Source organism: Anguilla anguilla, chromosome 1 (genome assembly GCF_013347855.1).
Source record: "Anguilla anguilla isolate fAngAng1 chromosome 1, fAngAng1.pri, whole genome shotgun sequence".
Lineage (NCBI taxonomy): Eukaryota > Metazoa > Chordata > Actinopteri > Anguilliformes > Anguillidae > Anguilla > Anguilla anguilla.
The window spans coordinates 13795377-13810713 of NC_049201.1; the positions used below are offsets into that span (position 1 = coordinate 13795377).

The following is a 15337-nucleotide window of genomic DNA, read 5'->3' on the forward strand; positions in this document are numbered from 1 at the left end:
CCGGGTAAAATAACAGGTTAATTCTAGTAATCTTCGCTTTATCTTTTTCAGACTGCCGTAATTTTACTCAATTTTACTGCCATTTTTCAATTCCACGAAAAGACCAGGAAGACTATGGACTCATTTATGGTGCATGGTTCGCATCTGGAGGGCACACTTCGCTGCTCGGCTAGCAGTAACTTCGAAGGAAAGCAAACGGTGGCTGGTACACTACTTAATTTACATTTTCACGCAAGTCCGAGTTTTCGTTCTATTCTTGTCATTTTGCGATTAGCCTATATGGAATTGACAACGAGAAAGTAATAAAACAGCAAATTGTTTACAACGTGTGCATGTTTTCTGCTGTTAATGAATGTGTTTGAGAGGATATATGAAAATCAATAAATACAAAAGTAACCATATATAGTCATTGTTGGTAACCCGTTGTATATAAGTGGAATAAACCCCTCCGGACTGTCCCGGTTATTAGAAAATAATGTAGGCTACTTCGGTGGTAGTATGGAGTTACAGAAGAAATCATATGACAGATGGACCGACGACAACGTCAGTGGGCTAATTTGCCTAATCTTCGCGGTACTTTAGACCCCGGTGGAAACGCAGACAACCATTAGCTGAAGGAACCTTTTAGTTCCTGGTAAAGTAGTTCCTGGGACTGAAAGTTCCGGGTAATTTTGGTGGAAACGCGGCTTTAGAAGCATTTGCTCCTGAAAACTGATGTGTGTTAACTGGAGAAACAATTAAGGAGCACATCTACTAATTGGGATGCATTAGTGTCCTCCTACATTTTTCACCTTAGGAGAATATGTGTTCCATAAAAAAAAATGCTAGTGTAGAGTCCTGCGAGCTGAATTAAATTTTGTTATTTTGTTTTTACTTTATTTTTATTTTTTTAAACGTTCCTGTTCTAACCACTTGCTCATCCAGGTGTATCGCTGAGCTCTGCTGTGTGTGTAGCTCTATGAGCATCTCGCTCATGGTGGGGTGTGGCAGACTCACCGTGGGCTGGGAGATGGGCGTGGCCGGAGTTGTCCCCTCCTCCTCGGGATGGCTGGCCTCGGGGATCGGGCTGGGCATGGCGTCCGTGGGCCCGGCGGGGGGGTTGTTGTTGTTCGCGTCCTCCGTGGCGTCCGGGGGCAGGACGAGCTGCCCGGGCGTCAGCTCCTCGGTGGGCGGGGGGGGCAGCTGGTTGTCGTTGGCGTCGGAGGAAGGGGCGGGGGGGGGCAGGGGGTTGGTCTTGGGGAGCTCGGCCGGGGGCGCGGTGTGGGCGGGGGCCTCCGGCGGGTTGCCGTTGGCGACGTTGGCGTTGTCCAAGTCGGCCAGGACTCCGCCCATGTAGTCGGGGGGGTTGGCGGGCTGGTAGAAGGGCGTGCCGCCCACGCCCCCGCCCTCCATGCCCCCCGCCAGCGTGTTGAAGCGCTGGTACAGGAGCTTCTGGATGTTGGGGCCGCTGGGGCCCTCGGGCTCGGTAATGGAGCTGCGCTTCTTCAGCGGGCGCGGCGCGTTGGCCAGCCTCTTGCGCAGGATCTCCAGGTCCACGTCGCTCTGGTAACGCAGCGGCGAGTGCGCCATGGGCGTCAGCTTGGTGGGGCTCAGCGGCCGCGGGATGTTCTCCACGCTGGGGGGGGCCTCCCTGGGCCCCGGGGAGCCGCTCTGGGGGTCTCCCTCCCTGTCCACCACGTCCTCCCCGGAAGCCTGGACCCCGGGAGACGCAGGCCCGTGCAGGAAGGGCAGAGGAGAGGGAGAGGTGGAGCTGGAGGGCAGGATCGGCTTCCCATAGACTGCACAGAGCACAGAAGAGCAGGGAACAGGGTTAGCCATAGGTAGCCATTACACTAATAAATTAGTAATAAATCACCTAGAATCACCAGACACTCTGTATGATAAGATAGCTAAAAGAAAACTATATTAGATAATGGAAGTCATCCTGTCTACAACATATTAATAAAACACGGAAGGTGCTCCAGTAAAAGATTTATTTTTCTGGAAATTTCTAGAGAGTTACAAATGGGCATTTCTGGCAAGTGCAATGAGATTGTGGAATGATTTTAATGGTTGTGCGCCCGACCCGACTGTCTAATGGATAATGTCTAAGGTCTAATTTGACCTCTTGGAGGAAGAAAATGTACTACTACCGACAGTTTTTCTAGCCTGAATTGTACTGTTTGTGATAAAGCAATTTCCCTTAACGGGACTTCTTAAAAACATGGCTTCTTTAGTACTGCTACTACTAAAGAAGCCATGTTGCATACACTTCCACTGTGCGGATTTATTGCCACAGAGTAAAAAAAGTCTTGGTCATATACAAACAGAAATTATGTTATTCTACACAATCTTAGCAATTACTTTGATTATTAGAGGATATTATTAGAGGATATACAGTTAAGTTTAAGCACTTGTGCAGTTTTGTCCTCAGACAGTAGTTTTCCCTCGCTCCCTTGCGTGTCAGTGCTGAAGTGGTGCAGTTACCTGCTTTGACAGCAGGCTTGCTGTTGAGGGGGTGGTTCTTGGGCCCGCCCTGCTGGAGGTACATGTGGTAAATGGAGCTGGAGTTCATGGTGGGGGGGCCCTTCCGGGGGGACTGCGGCCGGGAGCCCTTGTCGGGTATGTAGGGGCGCACGGCCACGGCCAGCGGGGGGTCCGTCCTCTCCCCAGGGGAGAAGAGCGGGGAGCCGGGCTGGAAGGTGGGGCTGGGCGGGACCGTGATGCGCTGCTGGATCTGCTGGGAGGAGGAGCCGGGAGAGGGCGGGGCCCTGTGCCAGGGCTGGCCGGCCGCGACGGAGCGGGGGAGGCTGTCCTTGCGGCGGTCCAGGGAGCTGGTGGAGCCGGCCGAGGACAGCAGCCCCGGGCTGGGGTAGGTGCTGTAGCTGGGGGGCAGGGCCTTGGACAGGGCGGGGACTGACCCTGCCAGCTTACTGGAGTCCAGGCCCTGAGGAGCGACAGGCAGTGCACTGAGAAACCTGTATCACATCTGCATTACACTGCAAACATGTCTGTCTCAACAACTGTTTTAGTCTGAGACTTAAAATCCAATCTCAAGCATGTTTTCTTAGTTACTTTTGCTTGTCTTACCCCATTGGCAAATCTTGAAATGATCTTTTTGTCTTATTTATTAAAAAAGTAATAGACATTTTAAAAAAATTCTAAATATAAGACTAAAATACTTCATAATGTTGACTGAGGAAGATCAGGAAAGTGAGCTCCATCTCTCACCTTGTCTGCGTGTGTGGTTGGGGGGGTGCCTGGGGGGGCCAGCTTGCTTCCCGCGTCCATGCCGGAGTCCTTCCAGTCCGGGGGCTTGGCCTTGCTGAGCGTGGGCCAGTTGGCATCGTTGGCTGAGGGGGCGGGGCAGAGAAGCACAGAGAAGGAGTCAGCTGGGGGGGGAGAGAAGGAAGCGGCTTTGCCACAAAACCCACAGCAGCAGCCCTGTTTCATTAGGGAGCAAATTAGGCTGCGGATTCGCAGGCTTTGCGGTGAGTGATTGATCGCGATTGCGCTGAAAATAAAATAAAATAAAATTTTATAAAAACCGCTGCCTCAGCGCCTGTCGTCAGATGGAGTTCCGTTTACTGCACCTGCACTTCTGGACTTTGAAGCCATAAACACATTTTTATAGAGAGAGAAAGCAGTAAAAAGACTAGCCATCGCCCTTACGCTGCAAAATAAAGTCCATCACTCCTCTCTCTTTCCACCCATTTGCCAGAATTTAAAGAAACGTCCTCCATTTTGGCTCCGTCCCGGCCTAAAAGAAGGCTCCCGTTCCCCTGCGGTGACAGCCGGTGACGTGGGCTCGTCTGAGCGATGCCCCTCACGCCTCGGTGGCCCTGATCGCTGCACGCTCAGCGCTTCAGGGCATTACATCACCGCTTCCCCCGCTCCGCTAGGCGCTCAAAAACACCCCCGTCAGCCCGGAGTACACCCTGCGTCCCATCAGCCCCCTGTCTGCAGAGAAAAATGACAAAATGGAGGCAGTGTGCCACGCGTGTGTGCGGGATGAGCTAGCTGTGGAAAACGGGCTTGCGCTACAAAGATATGAAGCTTTTTGTTCTGACAGTGGCTGACAGGCCATACAGCGGAGCAGAAAATGCAGCGAAAGATGCTAGCTCTTCTGCAGTGAGAAACGCTAGCTCTTCTGCAGTGATGCTAGCTCTTCTGCAGTGAGAGACGCTAGCTCTTCTGCAGCGAAAGATGCTAGCTCTTCTGCAGTGATGCTAGCTCTTCTGCAGTGAGAAACGCTAGCTCTTCTGCAGTGATGCTAGCTCTTCTGCAGTGAGAGACGCTAGCTCTTCTGCAGCGAACGATGCTAGCTCTTCTTAGCTGCGGAAGGCCAATTTCACGACACCAGGGCGCATGTTAGCGGCGCTAACCGCGCTGAGCGATGAGCGATAAGCGACGGCCACGGCGGAGGCGTAATGGCAGAGAGGGCCCATTGTCCCGTTTCTACCCCAATATACCCCCCCACCCCCTGTGAAGGAGCCAGGGCCCACTCGCGAGACGAGGCAGGACGGAGCAGGACGAGAGGCGCTGAGGGGGCTACAAACAATCGGAGGAAGGAAGGCAAAACACAGCACCAACAGCAGAGCACTGGCCCAAAATAGAGCAGCCGGGGGGGAGGGGGATTTTTCTACTCCCCGCTCACTGTAAAATTCCTTAATTGGATTTTTCACATGAGCTAAAATGCCTCCCTTTAGCAGCCATTTCTGCTTGGCAAGGACACACAATTTTCTCGTCTCAAATGCCAGGAAACGCAGCAGCATTAATTAGGATGAATCACCAGAAATGCAGAAGCAGAATCGCTGGGTCCCCATTACCATTCAAAATATGTCCAATCCCAACGTAGTCAATGTAATAGATTAGCTGAGATTACGCAGTTGCATGCAATGTGCATACAATAGTTATGCATTTTCTAGAGATTATTTCCAGATGATTAGAGGTGTATTATGGAAACACGCCTTAGGCTGTACCACTCCAATAGTCACATTACAAAGGAAATTCAGACAAAAAAGACATAATTCTTCTAAATATTATGCAACAAAATATATATTTCTAGAATTATTATAATTGTAATGTGTATTATTACAATAACAAGTCCATATTACTTTAAAGTAACCAAAACACTGATTATTGGAGCATCACCTTAATAAAGAAATAAAAGAGTATCATCCCATATGACTGCTGATTGTTCTGTTATACAGGAAACCTAATTAATTATACCAGCAATCACTGCTTCCATAGGAACCTTTCTTCACACTGAAGCTAAAATGAAGATGAATCCTCTACTGCTATAACAGTCTACGACTGTAACACTGCTATGTGTTAATGAAAATGCATGTTGAACTGAGCTACATTACATGAAATGTCAGTTGAATCTAAATCAAATTTACTGAGGTAAATTTGACTGATGCTGAGATCAGAGATTCAGAGGCTGAGAGTACAAGTGAACCTTATCAGTGTAGAGGAGAGCACTGTATGACATGAGCAAGCAAACACACACAGGAACGCACACATACACAAACACACACACACGTACACAAGCACACACACACGCACTCAAGCACGCACGCAAGCACACACACACAGGAACGCACACAAACACACACGCACACACGTACACAAACACACACACACACACATGCACACAAGCACACACACACATGCAAGCACACATGCATGCATACAGTACATACAGACACACACACACACACATACACAAGCACACATGCAAGCACACACACACGCATACAGTACACACACACACATGCATGCACACACACATATGCACAACACACACACACACACACACACACACATACTCTCTTTAGGAACAGGACACTGCTCGCATAGCTGTCTCCTGCCCAGGACCTTTAGCGCACACCTAGAATCACCGCCATTTCCAGAGGACGGCATTCCCAGCTGAAATCACACACATTTCTGAGTGCTTATCTGTTCTCTCCATACAGATACGCTTCTTCAGAACACCTCTGAGAGGTGGGGATTTCATAGTCCACCTTCCCCCCAACCCCCCCCCCCCCCCCCCCCAGCTCCAAACTTCGGCTTCAGCTTTCTGACCTCCAAATCAGTTCAGAACTGTAAACACTTCCCCTTCATCCATTTCCTGCAGTTCCACCTTCATCTGTCCTTCTCTTTCTGACCGAACAACAAAACACTTTCAGTTATCATCTTACCCCGAGCCCAGCCTCTCAAACACGGCCATTTACACTGAAACCTTTGTGCTGAATTAAACATGATCATAACCACAGAGTACTGACCTGTGCCTGACTTCTTTTCTGAACGCTAAAGCTTTTCCCAATGGCTAAAGTACCTTTCAGTGAGTTGCTCAGACAGAAGATTGATGTTCTATTCAGGTCTGTTGTATTCAGGCTATACATATTTGCTAAGAGTGATTTTTTCTCTTTAGGCAAAACAGTGGTAATAGTACCAGTGATTCCAGGTGTGTGAAAAGGCTTTGGGGGGAGGAGCCATGCCTTTGTATGTGTGGGGGGCTACAGAGGGGGTACAGTGAGCACCCACACGCGTGCACTACTATTGATAAGGTTCAGAGCCCTCCTCCTGCTGTGCCTGCAGACTCACACGACACACTGTCGGACCCCAAGGGCGCCCCTGGGCCCGGTCTCGGCTCGGGGGGAGACAGCAACAGAGGATCCACTATGATGTCTAAATCTGAGACCTTCCACGGGCCGGGGGGCTTTCTGACGCCACGCCCCTCGCTCTCTGCCCACCCGGAGGGACACGAGACCGACGACAAGGAGGACAAACAATAAAGGGCAGGGAGAACATGGAGAGGAAAGGAAAGACAAAAGAATATAAATCATAAGAGGTCAGAGGAGGAAATAGCCAGAGAAACCTCAGAACAAAAAGATCAATTGAACAGGATTTAAAATGGCGGTAGGAGAGGAATGGGAGGCGCAAAAGGCAGGGACAGGGTTCGACTGTGTGGTGTCTGCTCACTGGCTCCCCCTAAAGGAAGAGCCAGAACCACCGCACACGTATACAGCCGGATTCAGCCAGCTTCCTCTGTACACTGAAATGCTTTCATTTAAAAAAATCTTAAATCTACAGATGTTATACATTTTAAAGGGAAAGGATTAAGATAAGGATAACATACAATTGTAGAATAGGTACAAGGTATCAATACAATATAGAGGGGCAATATGCCTGCCCGCCTGCCCTGCTAATACTGTGATCAATATCAATAAACCAGGGCCATTACATCACTGCTTGAGGGTAATGCAATGGCTCAGCTGGGATTTTTACTTATTAACATGTACAAGAGCAATTACCATACTAATTAAAGTCCAGCCACCATATATCCCTGCAGAGCCCTGGAGTATACTGATGAAAAGGCATTATAGGGGGGCAGCTACAGTGAATAGACTGGCAGAAAAAAAGCAAAATATAAAGGTAGATGGTGAATGGGAGGGAGAGGAGCCGTTAGCAGCCTAGAGGCTCACCTGATTTGGAGCGGGCGTGGTTGATGGCGGCCGTCACTCCCAGCGACTGCGGTTTGAGGGGGTCGGGGGGCACCGCGTACCCCCCGTCCTGCCGGCCCGGGACGGGCACCTGGATGTAGGGCCCCACGGCGGCCACGCGGCCCGAGCTCCCGGGGGCCGGCTGGGGGGACGGGGTCCCGTTGATCCTGTTCAGCTGTGAGGGAAAGGGGAAAGAGGGGGGACGGGTCAGACCGATCGCTTCCCTCGGCTGCGATTAAAGATCCCATTCAACGCGCTCTCGCTTTCGGGACAAAGAGACGGCGGCGGCGGCATCCTGTCAGCTGGCCCACTCGAGCAGGGACAGGAGAGGGAGGACGTGGCGGGACAGCTGTCCCTTTCAGAGCGCGGGACGGGGGGGACGGGCGAGGCCGGAAAGCCATCGCAGGGGCTCATTTCCTCCCATTCAGGAGGCCCAGCGTCCCGGCTCCACTGAGCAGGGCTTCACAGACTCAGCGCTCGTGAGAAAAACACGAGGCCCGGAGGCGCTCACAGATCTCTCGTCTGTCCGGAAAACCTCCTTCACTAACCGTACTTCCTCCAACTTCTCCAACACCACAGGCCACGACTCTCACATCTCCCATTTAAACTCAGGTCACCTCATATAAGCTCACAGAGTCCACCCACAGCTCCCATTTAAACTCGGGCCACCTCACGCAAGCTCACAGAGACCACCCAAGCCTCCCATTTTAACTCGGGCCACCTTACACAAGCTCAGAGTCCACCCAAACCACCACCACTAAAGCCACCGAAAACAGGAAAGCTAAAATCCCTGTACACATACAGCGGGGACCAAAAGTCTGAGGACACTGTCAAGTCCTGGTTGTTTTCATTATTTATCAAGGAATACTGCAATTATGATACTCCAATTACACTTCTTATTCAAGAACACATTATTGAGAACAAGGGAAGCTTATTAGGATGCCGTTCCCACCAGTTACCAGACCTGATCATCGAGTGACATCAACAGATCATATGTGGGACGTGTTGAGAAAGCGCTGGAGTGAAATGAAAAACGAGGTGTTACATAAGCTGCCTGAATCAATGCCAAGCAGAGTGAAGTACACGAAGTACTAACAAATTGTGACCTTCAATAAATACCTACAAGTTTTTGGGACTTGAACGTATCCTTGAAAAAGACATATAAACACAGTATCATAATGTTATTAGCCCTTGATAAGTAATGAAAACAGGGAGCTCCTGGTAGGGTCCCTCAGTGTTTTGGTCCCCTCTGTATCTCCGTGTGTGTGGAGGTGTGCAGGTGCACAAGGCTGGCGGGCTGTGCGTGGGGGTGTGCTGTGCGCTCCTGGCCTTACAGGGATGTTCTCTTTTTGACGTGCCTCAGCTTTTTTCTTATAGAGGCGGTCCCTCAGCTCCCCGATGCGCTTGTCCATCAGCGTCACCTCCATGTTGCGCTTGTTGAGCTGGTCCTTGTGCTGCTGCAGCTTGCTGTTCTGCTCCTGGTTCAGCTTGTTACGGATCTGAGGGGGGAAGAAGAGGTCAGGTCCCGCACACAGACAGCGTGAAGAGACATGCTCAGAGAATCATCATTTAGGAGGAGCGAAGAGGCATTCACTCAAAATAAGTCATTTTTAAGGAGACAGCCAGGTATGAGGTCTGAATGTCCACAACAAGTTTACCCTGGTAAAGGCAGCTGGGTCACAGATATAAAAGACCCTGTCCTGATACAGTCTACACCCATCTCTATGTCACAGCTGTGCATGCACCACTGTATGGTGTAGAAATCACTTGATAGATAGCATCTGTGGAACTGAATTTTAACTGAATCTTACTGCTGATGTAATTATGCTAATTTAGCGTGCTGTTTTCTGCAGTGCTGCATGCGCCGTGCTGCAGTGGTGGCGAGGCTCACCTGCAGCTCCTGGTAGAGCTTGCGCAGCTCCAGCGCAGCCGTGCCGGTCACCTGACCGCTCAGCGTCTGCAGGCCGTTGAGTTTGCCCCTGCGCAGGTCCTCCAGCTGCTGCGTGAGCTGGTCTACTTTCAGCACGGCCGACTGCAGCTCCTGCTGCTTCTCCTGGAACATGCTGTTGATGTGCTCGATCTCCGCCGCTGCAGGGGGGAGGGGGGGGGGACAGGGGGGAAATCCTGTGAGCTACAACTCGCACCGCTCCGCACGCAACACCAAAACGCTCCACACGCAACACCAATACGCTCCGCTCCACATGCAACACCAAAACACTCCGCTCCGCACGCAACACCAAAACGCTCCACACGCAACAGCACCAATACGCTCCGCTCCACACGCAACACCAAAACGCTCCACACGCAACACCAATACGCTCCGCTCCACACGCAACACCAAAACGCTCCACACGCAACACCAACACGCTCCGCTCCACACGCAACACCAAAACGCTCCACACGCAACACCAATACGCTCCGCTCCACACGCAACACCAAAACGCTCCACACGCAACAGCACCAACACGCTCCGCTCCACACGCAACACCAAAACGCTCCACACGCAACACCAATACGCTCCGCTCCACACGCAACACCAAAACGCTCCACACGCAACAGCACCAACACGCTCCGCTCCACACGCAACACCAAAACGCTCCACACGCAACACCAAAACGCTCCACACGCAACACCAATACGCTCCGCTCCACACGCAACACCAAAACTCTCCACTTCACACGCAACACCAAAACTCTCCACTTCACACACAACACCAAAACGCTCCACACGCAACAGCACCAACACGCTCCGCTCCACACGCAACACCAAAACTCTCCACTCCACACGCAACACCAAAACTCTCCACTTCACACGCAACACCAAAACGCTCTACTCCACACGGAACAGCACCAACACGCTCCGCTCCACACGCAACACCAAAACGCTCCACTCCACACGCAACAGCATGAACACGCTCTCTACCACATGCAACAGGGCATGAAGTTTGACACGTACAAAACTTTTTTCCAGTTGATAATTCCACAATTAGTCCTTCAACTTGTTGATACTTTTTTGAATGCATGACTTGAATGAATCAACACGTAGCGTTCTTACGCTCCTCTAGCACCTCAAGACTAGCTGAAGCCCTCTGGTGATGTTTAGGGGTGACGGATTGCCCTGTGTCTGTGTAGACGGGACAGGGACACAGATTAACCCCTCATTTCGGCCTGCCCAGGTGCTGTTAAAAGCTCTTCCACCCAGGCCAGGGGGAAAGGAGACGCGGGCCCATCAGCGGGGGATAATGTGGATAAGAGCCCGGGCTTAATGTCCACCAGGAGCAGGGTGCTAATCCTGGCCCTGTGCCCTCTCAGCACCGGGGGGGTGGGAGGTGGGGGGCATCCTGGTGTCCTTGTGAAAAGTGACCATGATCGTCACTGGCAACCCAAGATCACAGTGCAAATATCACTAAAGCGATGGCAGACTCGAATAATCATGATTACAGAAAAGTAATGTTCAGTTTTAAACACTCAACGCGCGATGTGAAAGCAATGATTATATTTAATCTATCTAGGAAAAAGCAATTCAGAGAAGCTTCTGGCGTTTCAATATTACATATTGTGTAATATGAAACGTGTCACTGCTACAAAGAGACTTTTTGACAAGTGGACTGAAATGGGATAGCATTCATTTTTGCCTTTAATGGTAATGCAGCCTGAGAAATGGTGTTTTTCTTACATTACCTGGAAAAACAGGCCATGAAAAAAATGAATTTATCCAAGATTCATTTAACACACCACCTTTTCCAAATTATAAAGTATTAGAAAGATGGCAAAATAATATTGTGCCAGTATTTTTCATCAATAATTTAAGTACATTTGATTAAAATGTCTAGACTTTACAAATGCACTTCTGTGCAGGCTTGTATGTTTGTGTTATGGGTATATTAGAATATATTGATTTTGCAAATACGAGAATGGTTTTGAATAATTCATCTGTGTGCTAATCAGATTTTTAATGAGTCCGAGGTAATCCACTGCACACACTGACTGTGTGAAGGTAGCACAGAGGATTACACCAACGTGTGTGACCAACATGACCCCCCGGCCAATCACTCAACAGACAAAAGGACTGCTTTAAGGGTGTCAGAAAACAGCCTAATTCCCTGACCAATCCCCCAGGACCCTTTAACTGAGTCACAAGATCAAAAAACCACAAACCCGTGAGCAACCAAATGACTGGGCCCAAGAGAGAGGAGACATTGTTTTCAGATCTGATGATCTTGTGTCGCCTGTCCGAAAACAACCCAAGACGCTGGATCAAAACACTCCCCTCATGTTTCCCCAATTGCCCATTGGAGGAGACTCTTAGGGAAATCTGCTGTCAGCTGCAAGGTCACAAGTTCAATTCCCAGGTGAGGTACTGCCATCGTGCCCTTGAGGCAAGATACTTAACCTGAAATGCTTCAGTAAATATCCAGCTGTATAAATGGTCTGCATGCACAAAGAATGTAGGCTGCTGAAGTGGGTCTGGAAAACAGCGTTTGCAACACGCCTAATAAGTAAATGAGAGGCCCTTGTGTGGATGTTTCCTGTGCACTGTGCATATATCTAATGATGGGAGGGTGAAGGTTCATGCACTCCATAACGAGTGGAGCCAGGGTCGCTGTCAGGGGGGGACAACCGGGCACGTTGTCCCAGGCCCTTTGGGGGGGGGGGGGGGGTCCAATGGTCTCCGGATTTGTGGAAAAATTATTATTGTCCATGAATAATATAATAACATCATTTTGTTCTGGGCCCAGGAATTTCACCCAGCAGCCCTGGGTGGAGCTACAATAGGCTGTCAATCCAAACAATTCGAAAGGTTCTGCTCACCACAGCACATTCAGGAGTCATTCAAATGAGTGACTGACAGCTGCTGTAGCTCCGCCCACCTCTCCCAGCACTGCGCATGTTGAAGTGTGCGAGGGCGGTCCTACGTACACAGGTTGCCATTGGTGACCTTGCTGTAGTCCACCTGCCCCCTCATGGCGCGGATCTTCTTCAGCTTGGCCTCCTGGTTGTCCACGCGCTCTTTGAGCCTCTGCAGCTTCTCGGTCTCGGAGACGGCCTGCTGCTGCCTCCTCTCCTGCTGCTTCAGATAGCGCAGCCGCTGCTCCTGGGGGGGGGAAACGAGGGGGGGGGGGTTCAGAACCGCGCCGCTGACATTTACACACAAAGACCGGCAGAGGCTCACCCCTTTCGCTCCGCGCTCACCTCCCCTGAACCCGAGACGCGCTCCGCTATGTCGAACGCGCTCAGTGACTCAACACCGACGCGCCCGCGCGCGTACGCAGACGTCTGAGCGCGGTGATTCGGCCTAAGTAAACCCCGAGACAGACAGAGCAGTCAGGGTGTAATGGTTTTGCTCACATGCGCACGTATGAACACACCCGACCAAACAGGCCAATCGACAGACACGCGTGTAGTGCTGTAGTGAAGTGCTCAGCAGTCAGTCTAAAGCGTGAAGATCCACAGCTCAGGCTGCTGTGATTCAGACCTCCTCTCTAAGCCAGGCTAGCGTGTGTGTGTTTCACATAGAATCACCCTGGGTCAGAGGGAGAGAGTGTGAGAGAGAGAGAGAGCTACCCACATATAGCCTCCCCTTTCTGTCTGAATAATAACATTCTGAAAACAACACTTCCTGGCGGACCGAGCGTTTTGCACATAACGTGTGAAAGCCGCTCTGTGTGGTCATATCTTCGGATGCCATCCGGCTCAAATTCCACATCCGTGGACCGATGTTTGTGTTCGACTTTTTTCCCACACGCAGCTGTCGCCTGTTTACAGGATTTCAGTCTTTAACACTTTTCAGAAATTCAAGGGCAGATTTTAACCAAAAAAAAAGTGATTTCCATTTCAAATGTGTGGCGCAGTTCCTATAACGCCCCCCCTTCCCCATCTTGCGAGCAGAGGTTCAATTCCCACCACGGCACTCTATGACACTAACTCTATCTGTTACGCTCTCTTCCAACGTGTCTGAATGGAGCAAAAAGTAGGAAAGAAGGGCAGGCTATCTTGCCCTGCATTATCACAGCTATGGAAACTCTACTGGAACAAAATACTCAGACTCTTCAATACTAACAGATGATAATGTCCAGTGCTGAAAAGCACACAGCCTGGAGCAAGGTTTACAATGAAGATGACCTTCATTTAAACTGCAAGTCTACTGCGAGAAGATTACTGGCTCAGTAAAACGCCACACGAGCATACACATACCTACAGGCTGAGAGAATGATATGGCATCTGCTGATTGAAAGGTTTGGAGGTGAACGTCTGGTCTAGAATGAGCAAACACAAAGCCCTGGCCATATGAGAGCACGGGCCCGGGGGTGTTGACTCGGCAGAATCCGTGTTTAATGAGACAGAACAAAAGTAGAGCTCCACACTGAGGCTGTGTGCACGTGTGCATGCACACACAGACACACACAAATACACACACACACACACGCACACGCACGCACACAGACACACGCACACGCGCACACACACACACACACACAAACACACTCTCTCACACACACACACACACACACACACTCTCACACACACACACATACACACGCACACACACAGACAGACACACACATGCACACACAAAGACACACGCACACGCACACACACAGTCTCTCACACACACACACACACACACACAGACTCTCACACATACACACACACACGCACACACACACACAGACTCACACACACACAAACACACACACACACACAGACGCACGCACATCCAGCCAGCACACACACAGGACCTCCACAAGAACTGCTTCTAGACCGGAGAATTCAGAGGTCTGCTGTAATGTCAGTGGTGTGACAGTAGATCCTTTAATTCTTTACTTGGCAAAGGAACAAGAATACACTGACTTTTTGTATTCAACAAGCCTTTTTTATAAATAGCCACAGAAGTAATGACTTCTAACACATTCCTTCTGCTTCGCTATCGTTACACTAAAAACAGTTTCATAGACAACATAACCTACTATATAGAATACATACAAGGGTAAAGGCAGTTCTACTCCAAAAATAAGGACTGTACACGTCATCCATTCACAGTAAAAGAGATGAAATTACCTTCTGCCAGTGAAACTTGGCTCAAACTGCTAACAAAATCCAAGCCAGGACCTTAATCCACTTGATGCTCCCTGATTTTTTTGGAAACCCGAGTGTTCAAAAAGCCACAGGTGGAAAATGCTAGAAAATGCGAGTTTTCGAAAATCACTGGCTTGAGTTCCGTTCACTTTATTCCCTGATTGACTCCGCGTGTGTGAATGTTGAGCACTAGCACATACAATGCTTTTTCTTAGGAAATAACTGGCTAGGTGTGGAAGAGTACTGTCCCGCCCCCTTCTCCTCGGGTAACTTCCTGTCCGCCCACATCCGCACCAGCTGCAGCTTCCCCCTGATCTCACTTCCTGTGGCCAGTGAGTCCCTTCCTGCTGTTGTGTAAGCTCAGCTCAGTTTTCCCAGAAGGGAATACTAAGTCACTGACCTCTGCACCACTGACCATATCAGTCAACCCAACAAAGATCCCCAAGGGCTGTAATTCCTATACGCAGCAACGCAGAACTACCAGTGCAAACAGCTCACTGGTTTAAGTGGAAAGTCCCAGTACACAGGTTACATAAGCTTTGCTCACTGTTGTCAGCGGTAACGTGCACACCTGTGTGAGTGTCTGAGAGTGGCTGGGTGGCAGCGGTGGTGGGCGGGGCTGAGATGCCTACCTTGGCGACGAGCATCTGCTGCTGGGACTCTATCTGCTGCTGCTGCCGGGTGGCCATCTCCTGGAGCTCCGACAGGGTCAGCTCCACACGGGGATTCCCCACCTGCGAGATACACACACACACAGACACACACACACACACA

The 15337-nt window shown here is 50.3% G+C and overlaps 1 protein-coding gene across 8 annotated transcripts in view; it reads right to left on the minus strand.

Annotated features, from left to right (window-relative positions):
* Positions 1–15337, minus strand: part of ppp1r13ba (protein phosphatase 1, regulatory subunit 13Ba) — a 63871-nt gene that overhangs the window by 4270 nt on the left and 44264 nt on the right. For 5 of the 8 annotated variants that reach the window (XM_035394842.1, XM_035394860.1, XM_035394851.1 and 2 more), the window contains 9 exons: positions 15196–15297; positions 12407–12581; positions 9379–9575; positions 8822–8986; positions 7470–7662; positions 6589–6729; positions 3211–3332; positions 2467–2926; positions 997–1778 (listed from right to left, as the gene is read on the minus strand). In XM_035394842.1, the coding sequence (XP_035250733.1) occupies positions 997–1778; positions 2467–2926; positions 3211–3332; positions 6589–6729; positions 7470–7662; positions 8822–8986; positions 9379–9575; positions 12407–12581; positions 15196–15297 (2337 nt within the window). Of the gene's footprint in view, positions 1–996; positions 1779–2466; positions 2927–3210; positions 3333–6588; positions 6730–7469; positions 7663–8821; positions 8987–9378; positions 9576–12406; positions 12582–14545; positions 14758–15195; positions 15298–15337 lie in introns of those variants that run through there. The other 3 variants (XM_035394833.1, XM_035394885.1, XM_035394869.1) reach the window with 3 other exon arrangements.